This window comes from Oryctolagus cuniculus, chromosome 1 (genome assembly GCF_051225735.1).
Source record: "Oryctolagus cuniculus isolate XC-2025 breed Fujian yellow rabbit chromosome 1, ASM5122573v1, whole genome shotgun sequence".
NCBI lineage: Eukaryota > Metazoa > Chordata > Mammalia > Lagomorpha > Leporidae > Oryctolagus > Oryctolagus cuniculus.
In genome coordinates, this window is record NC_142867.1 from 166,180,034 (window position 1) to 166,194,850 (window position 14,817).

Consider the following 14,817-nt stretch of genomic DNA (forward strand, 5'->3'; position numbering starts at 1 on the left):
GCATTGGGGAAGAGAGATTTTTGTATCCTACATCTATTAATCCAGAATGTCAACTGAAGCCACATTTCTAGAATGAAATGGATCCTTTCACAAGATGCTTACTGGGGACATCAGTTTGACTTCTTAACAGAAAGTGTTGTGACCTCCAACCACCACCAGCAATAAAAGAACAATGCTTGTGCTCACCTAACGCAGTAAGCAGACGTGGATGTGAACATGCGGGCTGATAACAATGGCTCTTGAGGCTCACATCCTTGTTTTCACTATGACTGTTCTCAATTATTGCAATGATCAAGACTGATCAATTTTATTTACTGCTTGTGTTTATATGATGACCTCTAAGTTAATACAGAGGTAATAAAGTATCTATGACACTTGTCCAGTTCCCCCCAGCATGGAGCTCACAGGAAAAAGTGCACCTATATGGTGACATAGCCATGTGAATAATCCTAGCCACCTCCACAATTTTTCTGATGTAACAGACACAAGGGAGGCCAACGTACTGCTGCTATTTCCAAAAGTGTATTACTTAGCATAGAGGTAACTCTTTTTGACATTTAATGACTCATCACAGCTCTGGTAAACCATGACTATACAAAAACAAGCTTGGCATTGTTAAGGAACAAAACTGTACTTTCAATTTATACTGAACAGGAAAATAACATAAGTCTCACTGCGCTGCCTCACCAGTCTGGGAAGGACAAAGGATAGCCTTTAGTTGCTGAAGACCAGATGAACCATTTTTCTATTTCTTCTTCTGTGAGGGTCAGAATGAATGGGTAACTCTTTGTGGGTGAACAACAGACATGAAAGGCATTTGGGTTACAGACATTTTGGCCAAATATAACTTCTTGCCCTGAAGACAAAGCTCAAACTTTTAATGAGGAGTATAAAGTTACTCTCTCATTTATCCATTAAACTCCCTCTTCACCTGCTCTCATTCCTTTTAGCTTTTGGATGCAACCTTTCTTTTACATAACTTTCTTTTTTAAAAAAGATTTAATTATTTATTTGCAAGTCAGAGTTACACAGAGAGAGGAGAGGCAGAGAGAGAGAGCAGTCTTCCATCCGATGGTTCACTCCCCGATTAGTTGCAACGGCCAGAGCTGTGCCGATCCGATGCCAGGAGCCAGGAGCTTCTTCTGGGTCTCCCATGCAGGTGCAGGGGCCCAAGGGCTTGGGCCATCTTCTACTGCTTTTCCAGGCTATAGCAGAGAGCTGGATTGGAAGTGGAGCAGCTGGGTCTCGAACTGGCACCCATATGGAATGCCGGAGCTTCAGGCCAGGGCGTTAACCTGCTGCACCAGAGCACCAGCCCCTACGTAACTTTCTTCACTACAGACCTTCTGCTTTCAGAAGTTTCTTCCTGAATTTCTGTCCTTTCCCTTTCTTAATTGTGGGCTAAGTATTCTTTCTGTCTGCCTCTGCAGCCCCTGGTATCACCCTTCACACTACTATCAACTATGATTCCCTTTTGACTTGGTTGTTTCCTATTAGACAGGAGGCTCTGGGCAGGGCTCCTGTTCATCTTGTTTGCTAACTACATCCTCAAAGCCCAGCCTATTGCCTGATACATAAATACCAGCCAAGTGAACGACTCAACAGACAAATAACACCTAATGATGGAACTGATTTTTGTAAGGGCTAATACTTACATGATACTTATGGTTATTGCATACATATTAGGAGATTAAAAAAATGGGGAAGATTATGTGTGTGTGTATGTGTCCATGAAAAAGCTGAGTGGGTGAATATATCAATGGCCCTGACTGCTCAAAGCATCCTGGTGGTGGGAAGAGCTATAAAGCAGTAGGACTATTTCTGAGTTGTTCAGAATCTATACATGAAAATAAGAGAGAATGGTAAGTATCAGGATTGTAGCATTCAAGACCACAAGAAAATGGTGTAGGCAACATTAGCAATGGGTGGTGGTGAGGGATGCCTAGTAGCACATCTGAGTGTACATGCATGAATTTATGTATCAGAACAATTAGGTATTGAACCAAAGTGTGCAGATTACATAAGGTGGTGGGATCATTGTGGACCAGGGCAACTGCCCTCCCTTCCAACAAATCAGAAGAACTGTTTCTTTCTAGACACCTCCGACCTGCATGGTGGGAGTTGACAATGACCTTTCATTGGTCTTTGCCCCTTATCAAACTTTCCTCAACACTTACCACGGTGTAATTCACTGCAAGAGCACTCTGAGAGTTATAAGGAAACTCCAATTAGTGAGATGACATAAATCAGGTATAGGAATCAAGGAATTCAACAGGGAGATGTGTCTGAGCATTGAGAAGGCTTCCCAAGACTGTGTAACATGAGTCAAAGACAGGAAAAGAAGTCCTTAAGTAGAAGCAAAGCCTGAATTAAGATGAAGAAACACACAAAGTCAGAAGTCAGTGAGCAGCTGACTTCAGTAGAACGGAAGCCCATGACTGAATTCCATGCCACTAAATCGAAAATGGTTGCTACCTGTAGCCCTTAGCATCCAGGCTAGCAATGTTCCCAATGATGAACTAGAAAATGATGCCTACAAAAGTCAGTGCTGTTGACAGGCATGGAGAGACCACATGGATGTCAAAGAGCCTAGAATTCTAGCAATATTACAGCTGAAAAAATACTGAAGTGTTAAGAATAGGAAGGTTTCCCAACATTGGTAAGGACATTAGAAGCTGGCATTCCTTACGTGGTAAAGGTACTCCAACTCATTTCTCAAAAACAATTATTCCCAATATATTTTGCCACTGATTCATATACTAGATTGTATACTGCCCCAAAGACCACATTTTTTTGAGGAGGGCAGGGACTTTTTTTCATTTTAAGATTTAATAGTTTCTAAGATTTTGCCATTCTTGCTTCATGTGTAGATATGATATGCACACACATATATACTATTTTCACTTCCTTTTCTTCTTCTCAGGTGTTCGCTGGCTCAGAAATGAGACTCATGAAAAGCCCGTTTTAAGTTGCTCCACTGTGGTCAATGTACAGGTCTTCTAAACGCAGTCACTGGACTGCAGAGCCCACCCTGTTTGTGTACGGAAGGAAGAGCAGCAGCTGGCATTCTCTTGCACAGATGAATGCCACAAATCTAGCTGACTTTTCTTGGGGTTGCAATATTTCTGTTTCAAAATGGGACTCTCATCAATATGTTTGTTTTTTCTGGTCTCACAGACATACTATGAAACCCAACGGATTAACATTTCCAGAGACACTGAGTTCCTCTCACGGGAAGAAGCCACTGTCATAAACATAAAGTACCCTTGGCTCATCCAGCTTCGTACAGTAAAAGGCCATTTCCCATAAGAAGTTTAAATCAACATTAGGTGATGCGATGCGGTGCTGGTTAAATCGCTGAAATGATGTGTCATTCAGATAGTATTTCAAAATAAAAATGGGACCTCATCAAACTGAGAGAATTTGCTTTTATTCTGTTTTATGATGGGAAGGATCAAAGACCCAGCACTAGCTGGGTAGATGTGGTGGACCTTTCCTGACTTCTGACAGTGACTCAGCCCATTTTATTAACAAGTCAAAGCCAAGCAAATGATGAATCAATGCCCACAGAGCAGGAAAAGATGCCAGTTTCCCACTAAAAATCGCAAAGTGTGATAAACCTATTTCCGTTAAGAAAACTGCTGAAGTTTTTACTGGGGGATTTCCCAGGCAAACAGAGGCAGAGATATATAAACCCAAAGCGGAAGGTAAGCACATTTCCTTTCCGTGTTTTTATGGCGGACACGAATGCAAACACAGTGAATAACTCGGCACTGTTTCATGTCATCCCCTCTCCAGATCTGATGGGAAGTGATAACCCCACATCACACTTGCCCACTCCGAGAGGCTGGCCCGGGGACAGGGCACACATCCTGTGGGAAGAACACAGCAGCGAGGCGAAACCACAAGAGTGCAAAAGTCTTCTTCATTCACTCTTCCACAGAAAGTATCGTCTCCTTCCCCTTCCTTCTCCATTTCCCCTTCCATGATTATTTACATTTTCAGTGATCCTTTAACGACATCCTCTATGATCCTTTAACAACATCCTCTGGCTTTCAAACCCAAATCTCTGTGTTAGCATCCATGGCTACTGAATGCTCCCTCCATGCCATAGAACATGCTAGGCCCTTTACCTGTTTTGCCTCATTTAATTCAAAAACCTCGGGATGCACAAACCAAGTGTGAAAACAGCAAAGGAATACTGCACCAGATCACCTATGCAGTACTCAGCCAGAGGTGTTTACAGTGAATCTGATAAATCCAAACAACGGAACACTGTGCAAGATAAATGTCCCAAGATCTTCAAAAACCGTCAGTATACTATAAGGCAATAAAATAAAAAACTAAGACAAAAATTAGGCAACCTTGTTATACTCAAGAAAACTAAAAAGCCATGACAGTTAAATGCATTGAGTGATCCTTGTTAGTTTCTAAAGTATAAAAAGGAAAGAAAACACCACCACTCCAGCTCTAATGGATATTATTCACAAAATTAGGGAAATCTTAATACTGACTGATAATAGCATTATATCAATGTTAAAAGTCTTAAGTGTGATTATTACATTGGGTTTGTGTAGGAGACTGTTCTTTGGTGAATTCCACTTTAGTAATTAGGGGTAAAGTTCAATGATATCTGCAAGTATTTTTCAAATGGCTCAGAAATAACAGGCAAGCCAACTCATAAAGAACCTCCCAAACCAGGGATGAATAGAATGGAAGAGAAGAAGAAAAAGTGGCTAGGGTGGATATGAGTGCAGGGTGTACAGGTGTTTGCTGTACTATTCTTGACATTTCTAAGAGGGTATTTTAAAAAAATAAAAACCGTTAAATAAAATAAAATGCGAAACAAACTCCCAAGCAGCAAGAGCAGCTAAGGAACAAATCTACAGCCAAACAATTAGCCATTGCCAGAGCTGGGATTCAGTCAGGTGTTTGGGTTGTGATGATTGCTGTTTCTGACTTGAACAATGGCTAAAATCTTTTGCTACACATATTCTTTTAAAGGCTCTGTATAAGAAGGAGAGACCATGACTGCATTTCTCTTATGCTTTGATAACTGTTGTCATAACCTAGTGATAAGGAGATGCAGGGCAGAAGGGAAGGTTCCCACACATTGTGTCTGAGTCTCACTACCTGTAGAATGTGATTCTCAACCAGGCAGAATGAAACAAGACGATGAAACACCCATGGCTAATACCACTTAAAACCCAACTGGAAACTGCTTTAAAAAAGCTAAAAGGAATTACTCATCATCCCAGTTTATAGGAATATATCAAATAACTGGCAAAACAGTTTTTCTATCTCCAGTGTTTATGAACTTAATGGGTGGTTACATTCATACTGCTTTACTGATGGGGCCTGTGGTAGGAGGCTAATGGTTGTTTACACTTCACCAGGGACCTGAAACTGTTACAGTAAGTCTGATCTGGTGATTCCTGGTTCAAACTGCCTATCAGACATTGTCACGTGGATCTTTTACAACCTTCTAAAACTCAAACTCCTAAAGCCAATTTATTGTTTCATCTTCTGTCACACCATACTACCATGATCTTCCTGTATTTTCCATTTCTGTCAGCTGTGCAGTTTTCCATCCAGTTGTGAAACTCAGGAAGGAATTCTGACCTCTTCTCCTTACTCCTATTAATAACAAGTGACTCTGCCTCCTAAAGTTTTTGAGTGCATTCTCCATCCTTACTGCTTTGTCTTGCTTCAAGTCTCCATATTTCTCATAAAGATCCCTCTGTGTCTTTCCATCTCTCACTTCAGCCTGAATTATTCTAGTATCTTGTTCTCTGAGTTCCCTCTTGACAGTATCCATCTGATTATGTCTCTCTCCTAACAGCTCACAATAGTGCTTTATTTCCAGTTGGATGAGGGGAAAATTCCTTGGACACAAAATACAAGGATATATACGTGCTAACCCCCTACCATCTGGACTCCATCAGCCACATGCTTTGTGTGTGTATCTTCTTTCTCTCTCACATGTTTGGGCTGTGTGGGATGCTGTTCCCATGTATCCACCTGAAAAAGGCTTTATTCTTTCAATGCCTAGGTCATCAGGTCTGTCTTTTCCGTCCCACCTGAGGCAGAGTTAGGGACATCCTCTTTAAGCTGCTGTGGTATCCGTATTTTATCATGTTTCCAAACTGTCTTTTATGCTTTCTTTACACATCTATCCTCATTACTAATACCTATAAAGACAGGAGCAAATTTTAATAATCTTTCTATCATCTATACCCACTACATCATCTGAAGCATAGCAGGTACTCAATTGAGGCTCTTTTAAAAAAATTAATATGAGGAGAACAGATTTCATGCATTTCAAAGGTACAGTTCGAGGCCAGCACCACGGCTCACTAGGCTAATCCTCCGCCTTGCGGCGCTGGCACACAAGGTTCTAGTCCCAGTCGGGGCGCCGGATTCTGTCCGGTTGCCCCTCTTCCAGGCCAGCTCTCTGCTGTGGCCAGGGAGTGCAGTGGAGGATGGCCCAGGTTCTTGGGCCCTGCACCCCATGGGAGACCAGGAGAAGTACCTGGCTCCTGCCATCGGATCAGCGTGGTGCGCCAGCCGCAGCACGCCGGCCACAGTGCGCCGGCCACGGCGGCCATTGGAGGGTGACCCAACGGCAAAGGAAGACCTTTCTCTCTGTCTCTCTCTCTCACTGTCCACTCTGCCTGTCCAAAAAAAAAAAAAAAAAAGGTACAGTTCGATGAAGATAAACCATACTTCCCTTCCTACTATTCTCTTTCCCTCAATCCTTCTCCTTTTAAAAATTTTTACAAAGACAAAATTTCAATGCACTCCATAATCATAGGTTTAATTCATTACTAACTATAATACTTAACAAGTAAAAAGTAGGAAGACCACAGTAACACAGGAGTATAAACAAGGGCTAAAGACAATAATCATATCACAAGATATCTATTTCATTCCTACACTTTTTTTTATTCTATATTAACTTCCAAACTTCAGAGAAAATATATGATACTTGTCTTTTGGGGACTGGATTATTTTATTAACCATGATGGTTTTCAGTTGCATACATTTTGTTGGAAAAGACAAGATTTCATTCTTGTTTATGGCTGAGTAGTATTCTATAGAGTATATATACCACATTTTCTTTATCTAGTCATCAGTTAATGCACATCTGGGTTGATTCCATATCTTAGCTAGTGTGAAAAATCCATGCATCCACAAGAAACTAATCTTCTCAGGAGAAGGAACAGTCTCTTCAACAAATGATGCTGGGAAAACTGAATCTACATGGGCAGAAGCATGAAAGACCCCTACCTTATACCTTAAACAAAAATCAACACCAAATGGATCAAGGCTCTAAATATATGACTCAATACTATAAAATTACTAGAGTAAAACATTGGGGAAACCCTGCAAGATTTTGGCACAGGGAAAGACTTCTTGGAAAAGATACTAGAAGCACAGGCAATAAAATAAAAAATAGACAAATGGGATTACATCAAGCAAAGAAGCTTCTGCATGGCAAAGGGAACACTCAACAAAGTTAAGAGACAAGTGACAGAATGGGAGAAAATATCTGCAAACTATGCAACTGATAAAGGATTAATATCCAGGATCCATGAAGAGCTCAAGAAACTCAACAACAAAATAAACAATTTAGTTAAGAAATGGGCAAAGGACTTCAGCAGGCATTTTTTAAAAGAGGAAATTCAAATGTCCAACAGATACATGAAAAAATGCTCACTATCACTAGCCATAAAGGAAATGCAAATAAAAACCACAATAAGGTTGTACCTCACTCCAGTTACAATGGCAAGCATCCAAAAATCAATTGAAGTTCATTAAACAAAAGACTGAATAAATAGGGAAGTAGGTATAAACCATAAGATATCAGACTTAAAATACAAACTAAATTCAGAAATTAGACCAAGAACAATGGAACCTCAGACTGATGGTAAAATCCGAGATTCAAAATGTTTAATTCTGCTACCTGTTCAACACATCATTTTGTTCACCAAATGCAACCACTTCAAGATTGTACAGGGCTTCCTTAAAGAACCTTTTCTCCCTTCTGAATACCTGAGAGTCACACCTTAGTAGATCAACTCAAGCCAGTTGACAACTGGAAAGGGGTGGCACAGGTGTGGGCACTCTGTGCACATCACTGGAGGATCGGGCAGTGCAGAGAGAGGGACTGAGGTGCCCAGTCTCCTGCTACAGTGCCCTATGCTGACACGGCCTCACATCTTACCACTGGGCAAGAGAAGTTCAGCAGTGCCTGCTCTCCAAAACGTGGCAGGAGATGGGGAACACAAGAGATGCAAATGCTTATTTTGGGTTGTGATCCACAAAAACACACATGATATTAGGGAGCAGAAATACAAGAAAGGTTCCCAAAAGCCTTTAAAGTCAATGGAGAATCTATAAGAAAAAAATACCATAAAGTAATACCAATATAAAGTATTCAGTGAAGATCTCCTTGTCCAGGTACCAACATGTGTCCTTTGAAGCTTTGCCCCAAGCCAACAATACGTGCTATGTGACAAGGGCTTCATCTTACACATGGAAAGCAATTCAACCCACACTTGCATTACCTTAAACCTGAGTCCCCGAAACAGAGGAACAGTGGGAAAGACAGGGTGATACAATACATGATTCCAGCACCTGACACTCCAGTTGGCTGTTGCCAATATCATTTCATTTGTTTTCGCATGGCAAAAATATAACAGATAATGAGATATTTGGTCCATGTGCTTTGTGTATGTTACTTTCAAAATGTCACCTTCGGGTAACTCAACCCACCGATGGATTATTAATAAAATGCAGCAACTGTCAAAGCACTTCTCCGTGGAGGGAGGCTTGGCGGCGACACCTATTACGAGAGAGAGACAGATGGCCTTACCTCTCAGCTCCTGTGTCCACAGCTGTGAGTGGAGGTAACTGGGAGGAGGGGTTGTGGGGGCTCCCCTGTACATTATGTCCTGGAGAAGGGTGACTGACAGGATGTGGGGGTGGCACGGCCCCAGCAGCTGTTCCGCTTCGGCTTGAATGATTGCTGGAGAAAATGGGTGCTGAAAGCAAGGGAAAAGAACCGTGAGACTGTGCCCAAGTGAAGCCCGCATCTTTTAAGACTCTGAAGGCTGACAGCAAGCATATTTTAGGGGCTTGTTTGTTTTTCTCTGGGTGGTTTGCAGGGAACTGTTCTCTCCTTCTTAGGTATACACAGCTTTTGTTTTCTCGATAGAACAGCTTCCTTGGTGGAGAGAGCTCTGCGGCTGACTCCAGAGCTCACATGGGCAAGCTCCAGGCTGCTATTGCCAGTTCCTTTCCTAGGTGTGGTCAAGCCCTGCCAGTTCCCTGCCTGTACACCGTGTAGTCAGGCCTGTGCTGTTTGCATCTGAGGGAAGGTCTCTGGGTTAGTGTTTTTCACTCATGGGGGATGAGAATCAGGTGACAGATCTTCAGTCAGCTGACTGAGAAGGGCACAGCACAAGCCTCTTGCTGTTCTCACTGAAGATCAGGCCTAGGTCTCTGGGCACCTGCTACATCACCATATTGAGAATGAAACTGATCTGATCCTACAAATGCAGGATCCTATACCTACTTGTGAGTCTAACTGACCAAGGTGCTTCTCCAAGGCAGGAATGAATACATTTGGCCTTCACCTAAAAGGAGCCCTCTTCCAACATTACCAAATATGAAAATGGGGCTTCAGATGAAGCTCTGGGATCTTTCCCTGCTGTGGCCTATTACAACAGAGAGTCAGTGAGAACCCCAGTTGTAGCCTTTGAGAACTATATGGAACCTCAAACTTGAGCATGTGCCATGTCAATCAGCTAATTGATACAATGCCCGGAAGAAATGCCCAGGGGTTTTGACACGCAGAATCTATAAGGGAAGTTCTCTTGGCATTGGGTACCCACTCAGAAGACATCCCAGTATGCTGCAATCAAACCAGCATTGCTTTAACTTTAACTTAATCTTGAACTTCCGGCCGGCGCCTCGGCTCAATAGGCTAATCCTCCACCTAGCGGCGCCAGCACACCGGGTTCTAGTCCTGGTCGGGGTGCTGGATTCTGTCCCGGTTACCCCTCTTCCAGGCCAGCTCTCTGCTATGGCCCGGGAGTGCAGTGGAGGATGGCCCAAGTGCTTGGGCCCTGTACCCCATGGGAGACCAGGAGAAGCACCTGGCTCCCGGCTTCAGATCAGTGCGATGCGCCAGCCGCAGCGCGCCGGCCACGGCGGCCATTGGAGGGTGACCCAACGGCAAAGGAAGACCTTTCTCTCTCTCTCTCTCTCACTGTCCACTCTGCCTGTAAAAAAAAAAAAAAAAAAAAAAAAAAAAAAAAAAAATCTTGAACTTCCCTTCCTGTACAAAGCTGTGCTGAGTTCTGTACCCATTTCTGCTCATTTTGAACTTACTCTTCCACTATCAAAGAACAAATGGATTTTTTCTTTTTTTTAAAAAAATGAAATCAGGTTCAGGATTAAGAAAGAGAAACCACATTATCAGGAAGATTTGAGGGTTTAAAAGTTCAGAGAGTTGTATTTTTAAACCAGTAGCACTTTTCTTCACCCTTCTCCAGGATAGAATTAATACCCTAGATGACCCAGCCCCAAAAACTTAATCCAATGGAACAGGAGTTCAGATACTTTAAAGAACATATGAAGAGGCAGAATTACCATGTTCCCGCTCAAAAAGTGCCTGACAGGGGTATGATCTGATGTGAAAGGTCTATTTCTGGTTAATCAGCAATCTTTCAGGTTAACACTCATCCTCAGAAGCTTGCACTCCAGCCCTCCAAGTCCTGAAGAGACACTGAGACCAGAAAATGCTTAGGAGCTCAAAAAGGCAATGCTGAGCTTCTGTGTGTGTGTCAGCCTCCAAAAAAGCTGCACATTTGCAAACTCATTGGAGTCACCTTATGAATCACTGCCCTCATTTATGCTCAGCTAGCTCTGGGAGCCACAATTCTGCTTGTATTCCAAATAACAATTTTACCCAGGGGAGAAGCCTTTTGGATTGACTGTGGCAATGGTTTCAATACTGGTGTTTGTCAGCATGGATCCTGGTGTTTTATATACTATTCTAAAAACTAATGGAATAATAAGAGGTCACACAGACATTGAAAGCACAGCTAACTTCCTGGTTGTTGTTTTTTTCCTCTGCCTGAGTGTAGAGATGTGAGCTCTCCTATTTATTTTGTTATACCTGCTGAATGCATCCATCACTTACCTTCCCTTGGAGGCAATTTTGTATGCGTGTGTGTGTGTATTTATCACAAGGGAAGCAGTGCCCTGTTGTTTACAGCCCAGTGGGCAACGGGGAAACTTGGGGTTCACATTCTAAGTTTAACTCCAGGGTTCAACAGAAAATGTGGGGCTTTCCAGGGGTTTCTATTAGCAATATTCGTAACATTCTGTACTAAATGTGATGAAATAAGCTCAGAAATTGGTATTGTTTACAGCCTGTCACTCACTGAGTGTCTGGTTGAGGGCCCCTTCTATACCCCATTGACCACTGGCTCCCACCATCCATCTTTGGTCCTCCTGGTCATTCATCATACAACAAATACATTTCTTAATTCAATATTTACTGAGTTCTACATGCCACTCTCTCTCCACATATGAGTTCCTCTCCTTGAGGGGGATGCAACATGGAGGAGGCCAACTCTGCCAATTCCAGCAAAACACAGGCTCCTACTACAGAAGAGCACTGGATAGTGTTCAAAGCACTCTAACGCACTATCTTATTTGTGATTCCACAATGTGCCCTGACCTGTGGCCAAACCAGACTGACCACATCCCAAGTGTATGGTGACCACTTACACTACTTTGCTTTTGCCAGTAATGTTCTCTACCTTGCTTTATTTTGATGCTTTACTCTGTGCAGAGTTACCTGTGCTCATCTCATTCTTCTCTTAGTAGCCAATTATGTCCTAAATGTTTAGGAAGTACCTACCGTGTGGCACACACTGAGTTAGCTGCTGGCATAAGAAAGGGGGGGGGGACACAACATTCTTAGTGTTGTGTTTGCTTGGTGAGTGAACAATGAAGAGCACACTCTAAATGCCAACAGGATCCATCTAGGCCTCAATGAGTACAACATGGACAGAAAGGAGCATTTATCTACCAACTCTCTCTATTCTACTGGCTGAGGTTTGTCCTAGTGTGCTAATTCTTTCACACTTCCAAGTATGCACATGTAACAGAATGGTCAAATGTTCTCACAGATGCCCGATTCCCAGGCAGAGAGCCAGAGGGACATGGTGTGGCTGAAGGGAGGTGCTGCCATACTGTTCCTGAACAGCTGGCTGCCACAGCAATAAATAGAAGTTAGTGGTGGACAGGATGTGAGGTAGGGAATACAAAATGACCGGTCCAGGGCTGAAAGCTTAGGAGCATGCCCTCCAGCTGGGCTGCCGTCAAATACTGACTAACCCATAGAGAGATACACAGTCACACCCTTTCTGTCTGCTGCTGCAGCGGGTTAACGGTACTGGCAAAGATGGTGGTCCTCTGGCAGCAGCCTCATGAAGAATAAGAAAGGGGGCTAGGGGTTCAAAGTCTGCATTTGGAGAGTTTTTTTATGAAAGGTATATAAAAAATTCTCTCTCTGCAAAACAAGCCTGCGCCTTCTTGCCTCTGTTTTCTAATAAATTAGATGAGAATTACAGGTCAATCTTACTTTTGCCCTAGCAGAAGCCTGGGGTCAGCATCCTTACAGATTGCTTTGCATAGAGTCCTGGGCCTGATGGCTGCTTGTAAATGTCACCCGGGAACAAGAAAATTTGAAGACACAAGTGTGGCTTTTAACCTTCACCCAGTCCCCAACTCAGAGTCCCGTCCAATAAAGTGGGCAACGCTCTAGAGTCAGAAGGCTGCGGCTCCAACAGGATTGCTCTTGACCTCTTTCAAACACCCACATTTCTCAGAAATTGCCACTCTGACACAGGGAATGATTCCCTTACCGACACTGACTGGCAGGGATGTGTGACCATATCGCATCACACACCCAGGATTCAATCTTAATTACTTTCATCTAAGAGTGTTATTTTATTCATACCTTCATTCATTCCAACTCAAGAACTGACTCTGTACTCTTCATGTGCTAACCTCTATTAATGCTTTAAATCTGAACACCTGCCAACTTCACACAGACCTGCCCAATATAACATATGCTTCCTGACAAATGCTTGGGCTTTGTTAAATGATTTATAACCTCAGGAAGAAAATCCCCATGTTAGAGTGAAACTGTAAGGTCATTTACAAAAGGAAAAATTCCCTTCCATAAACACTCAAAATGATTTTCCAAATTCAACCAATGAGGCATACATTGTGGCCTATCGATCAAAGCGTAAGGAAGAGAACAGATCCCTCCAGAATACAGGGCAATATTAACAACACCGTGGTGATCAAATCAGCCGTCACACACAGCCTGCCCGTGGGGGCAGCCTTCATTGTCTGTGTCACCTTGGGGGTCACGACTGCTTTCAAAGCTGGAAGAGGGCTTTTAAAGTGAGCTTCCAGACGTGGCTGATGACTGACAGCTGGAACAACTGATTAGGCACGGGAGAGGAACATATTGGAAATTCTTATTGCTTTTGTGATTAAGAGATGGTGGACTCCCCAAGGAAATCAAAGCCTGGTCTGGAGATGAATACGTGAGCCCTGTCTTTAGCAGAAGACCAGAAGACCAAGACCCTCTCTCCCTTTGGGGCCTGGCTTATCGCAGCTCACCACCCCGCCTCCAGGGTAGTTGGGTGCAGGTGACTCACGGGCCTCATGATTTTGACAAAGTAGCATCTGTTGGCCTCCTTCTTGGATGCCAGCTCACTGGCTCCTGGAACCAGGACATTCTATACTTTTGCTTTTAACTAACTCAGGTTAATATGGGTTAATTGGCAGCTCTTTCTCTGTCCAAATGAAAACTATTTGCCTATATTTCTAATGGGTATGGACAGGGCCTCCTTGGGGATACTGCAGCTGTGATGAATTCACTGCACAGAAGAAGGAGGCAAGGAGGGTTGGGAACATCTACAAACAAAGACTCTCGTGTCGGGCCCATCCTCAGAACTGGGGAAGCTCGGTAGGCAGGGCTTTGTGACTTTGGTGTCCATCATTTGAGAGGGCATGGAAGATCTCTGAGGTGTATTCAAATCAGCCAATACGTACTCCCTTTCAAAACTCTATGGGCAGCGGAGTCCTACTTCTCAGCTTTAATATGTAGACAAACCATCAGAGTTACCTGTAGATTGTGATCTGCTGGGTTTTGGGAGACAGGGGTACTGAGCTCCTGAACTGCTAACGACTTCCCATAAAATGATGACACAATGATGCGGAAGCTATTGATCCAGGGACCACAGTTTGAGTGGTTGGTGCTGGACCATTTCCCAGCTGCATTTCATCTTCTTGCTGCTCCATAGCTTAGAATCAGATTTATTGAGTACCAATCAAGTGTGAAGTATTTTATAAACATTTCCCCAGGGGCCAGTGCTGTGGTGCACTGGTGCCGCCATCCCATATGGGCACCGGTTCTAGTTCTGCTGCTCCTCTTCTGATTCTGCTCTCTGCTATGGCCTACAAAAGCAGTAGAAGATGGCTCCTGCACCCGCATGGGAGACCCAGAGGAAGCTCCTAGCTCCTGGCTTCAGACAGGCTCTGCTCCCGCTGTTGTGGCCATTTGGGGAGTGAACCAGCAGATGGAAGACCCTTCTGAATGTCTCTCTCTCTCACTGTATGTAACTCTACCTCTCAAATAAATAAATAAAATATGAAAAAAAAATTTCTCCAATTTATTGAAGAGAAACATGAGGCTCAATTTGGTTTCTGCTTGAGCTT

The 14,817-nt window shown here is 43.2% G+C and overlaps 1 protein-coding gene across 5 annotated transcripts in view; it reads right to left on the minus strand.

Moving 5' to 3' along the window:
* The window catches only part of GLIS3 (GLIS family zinc finger 3), a 500,527-nt gene that overhangs the window by 42,283 nt on the left and 443,427 nt on the right, over window positions 1-14,817 (minus strand). For all 5 annotated transcript variants that reach the window (XM_089337316.1, XM_051858255.3, XM_070051535.2 and 2 more), the window contains one exon: window positions 8,879-9,047. In XM_089337316.1, coding sequence (XP_089193442.1) covers window positions 8,879-9,047 — 169 coding nt within the window. The remainder of the gene's footprint in view (window positions 1-8,878; window positions 9,048-14,817) is intronic.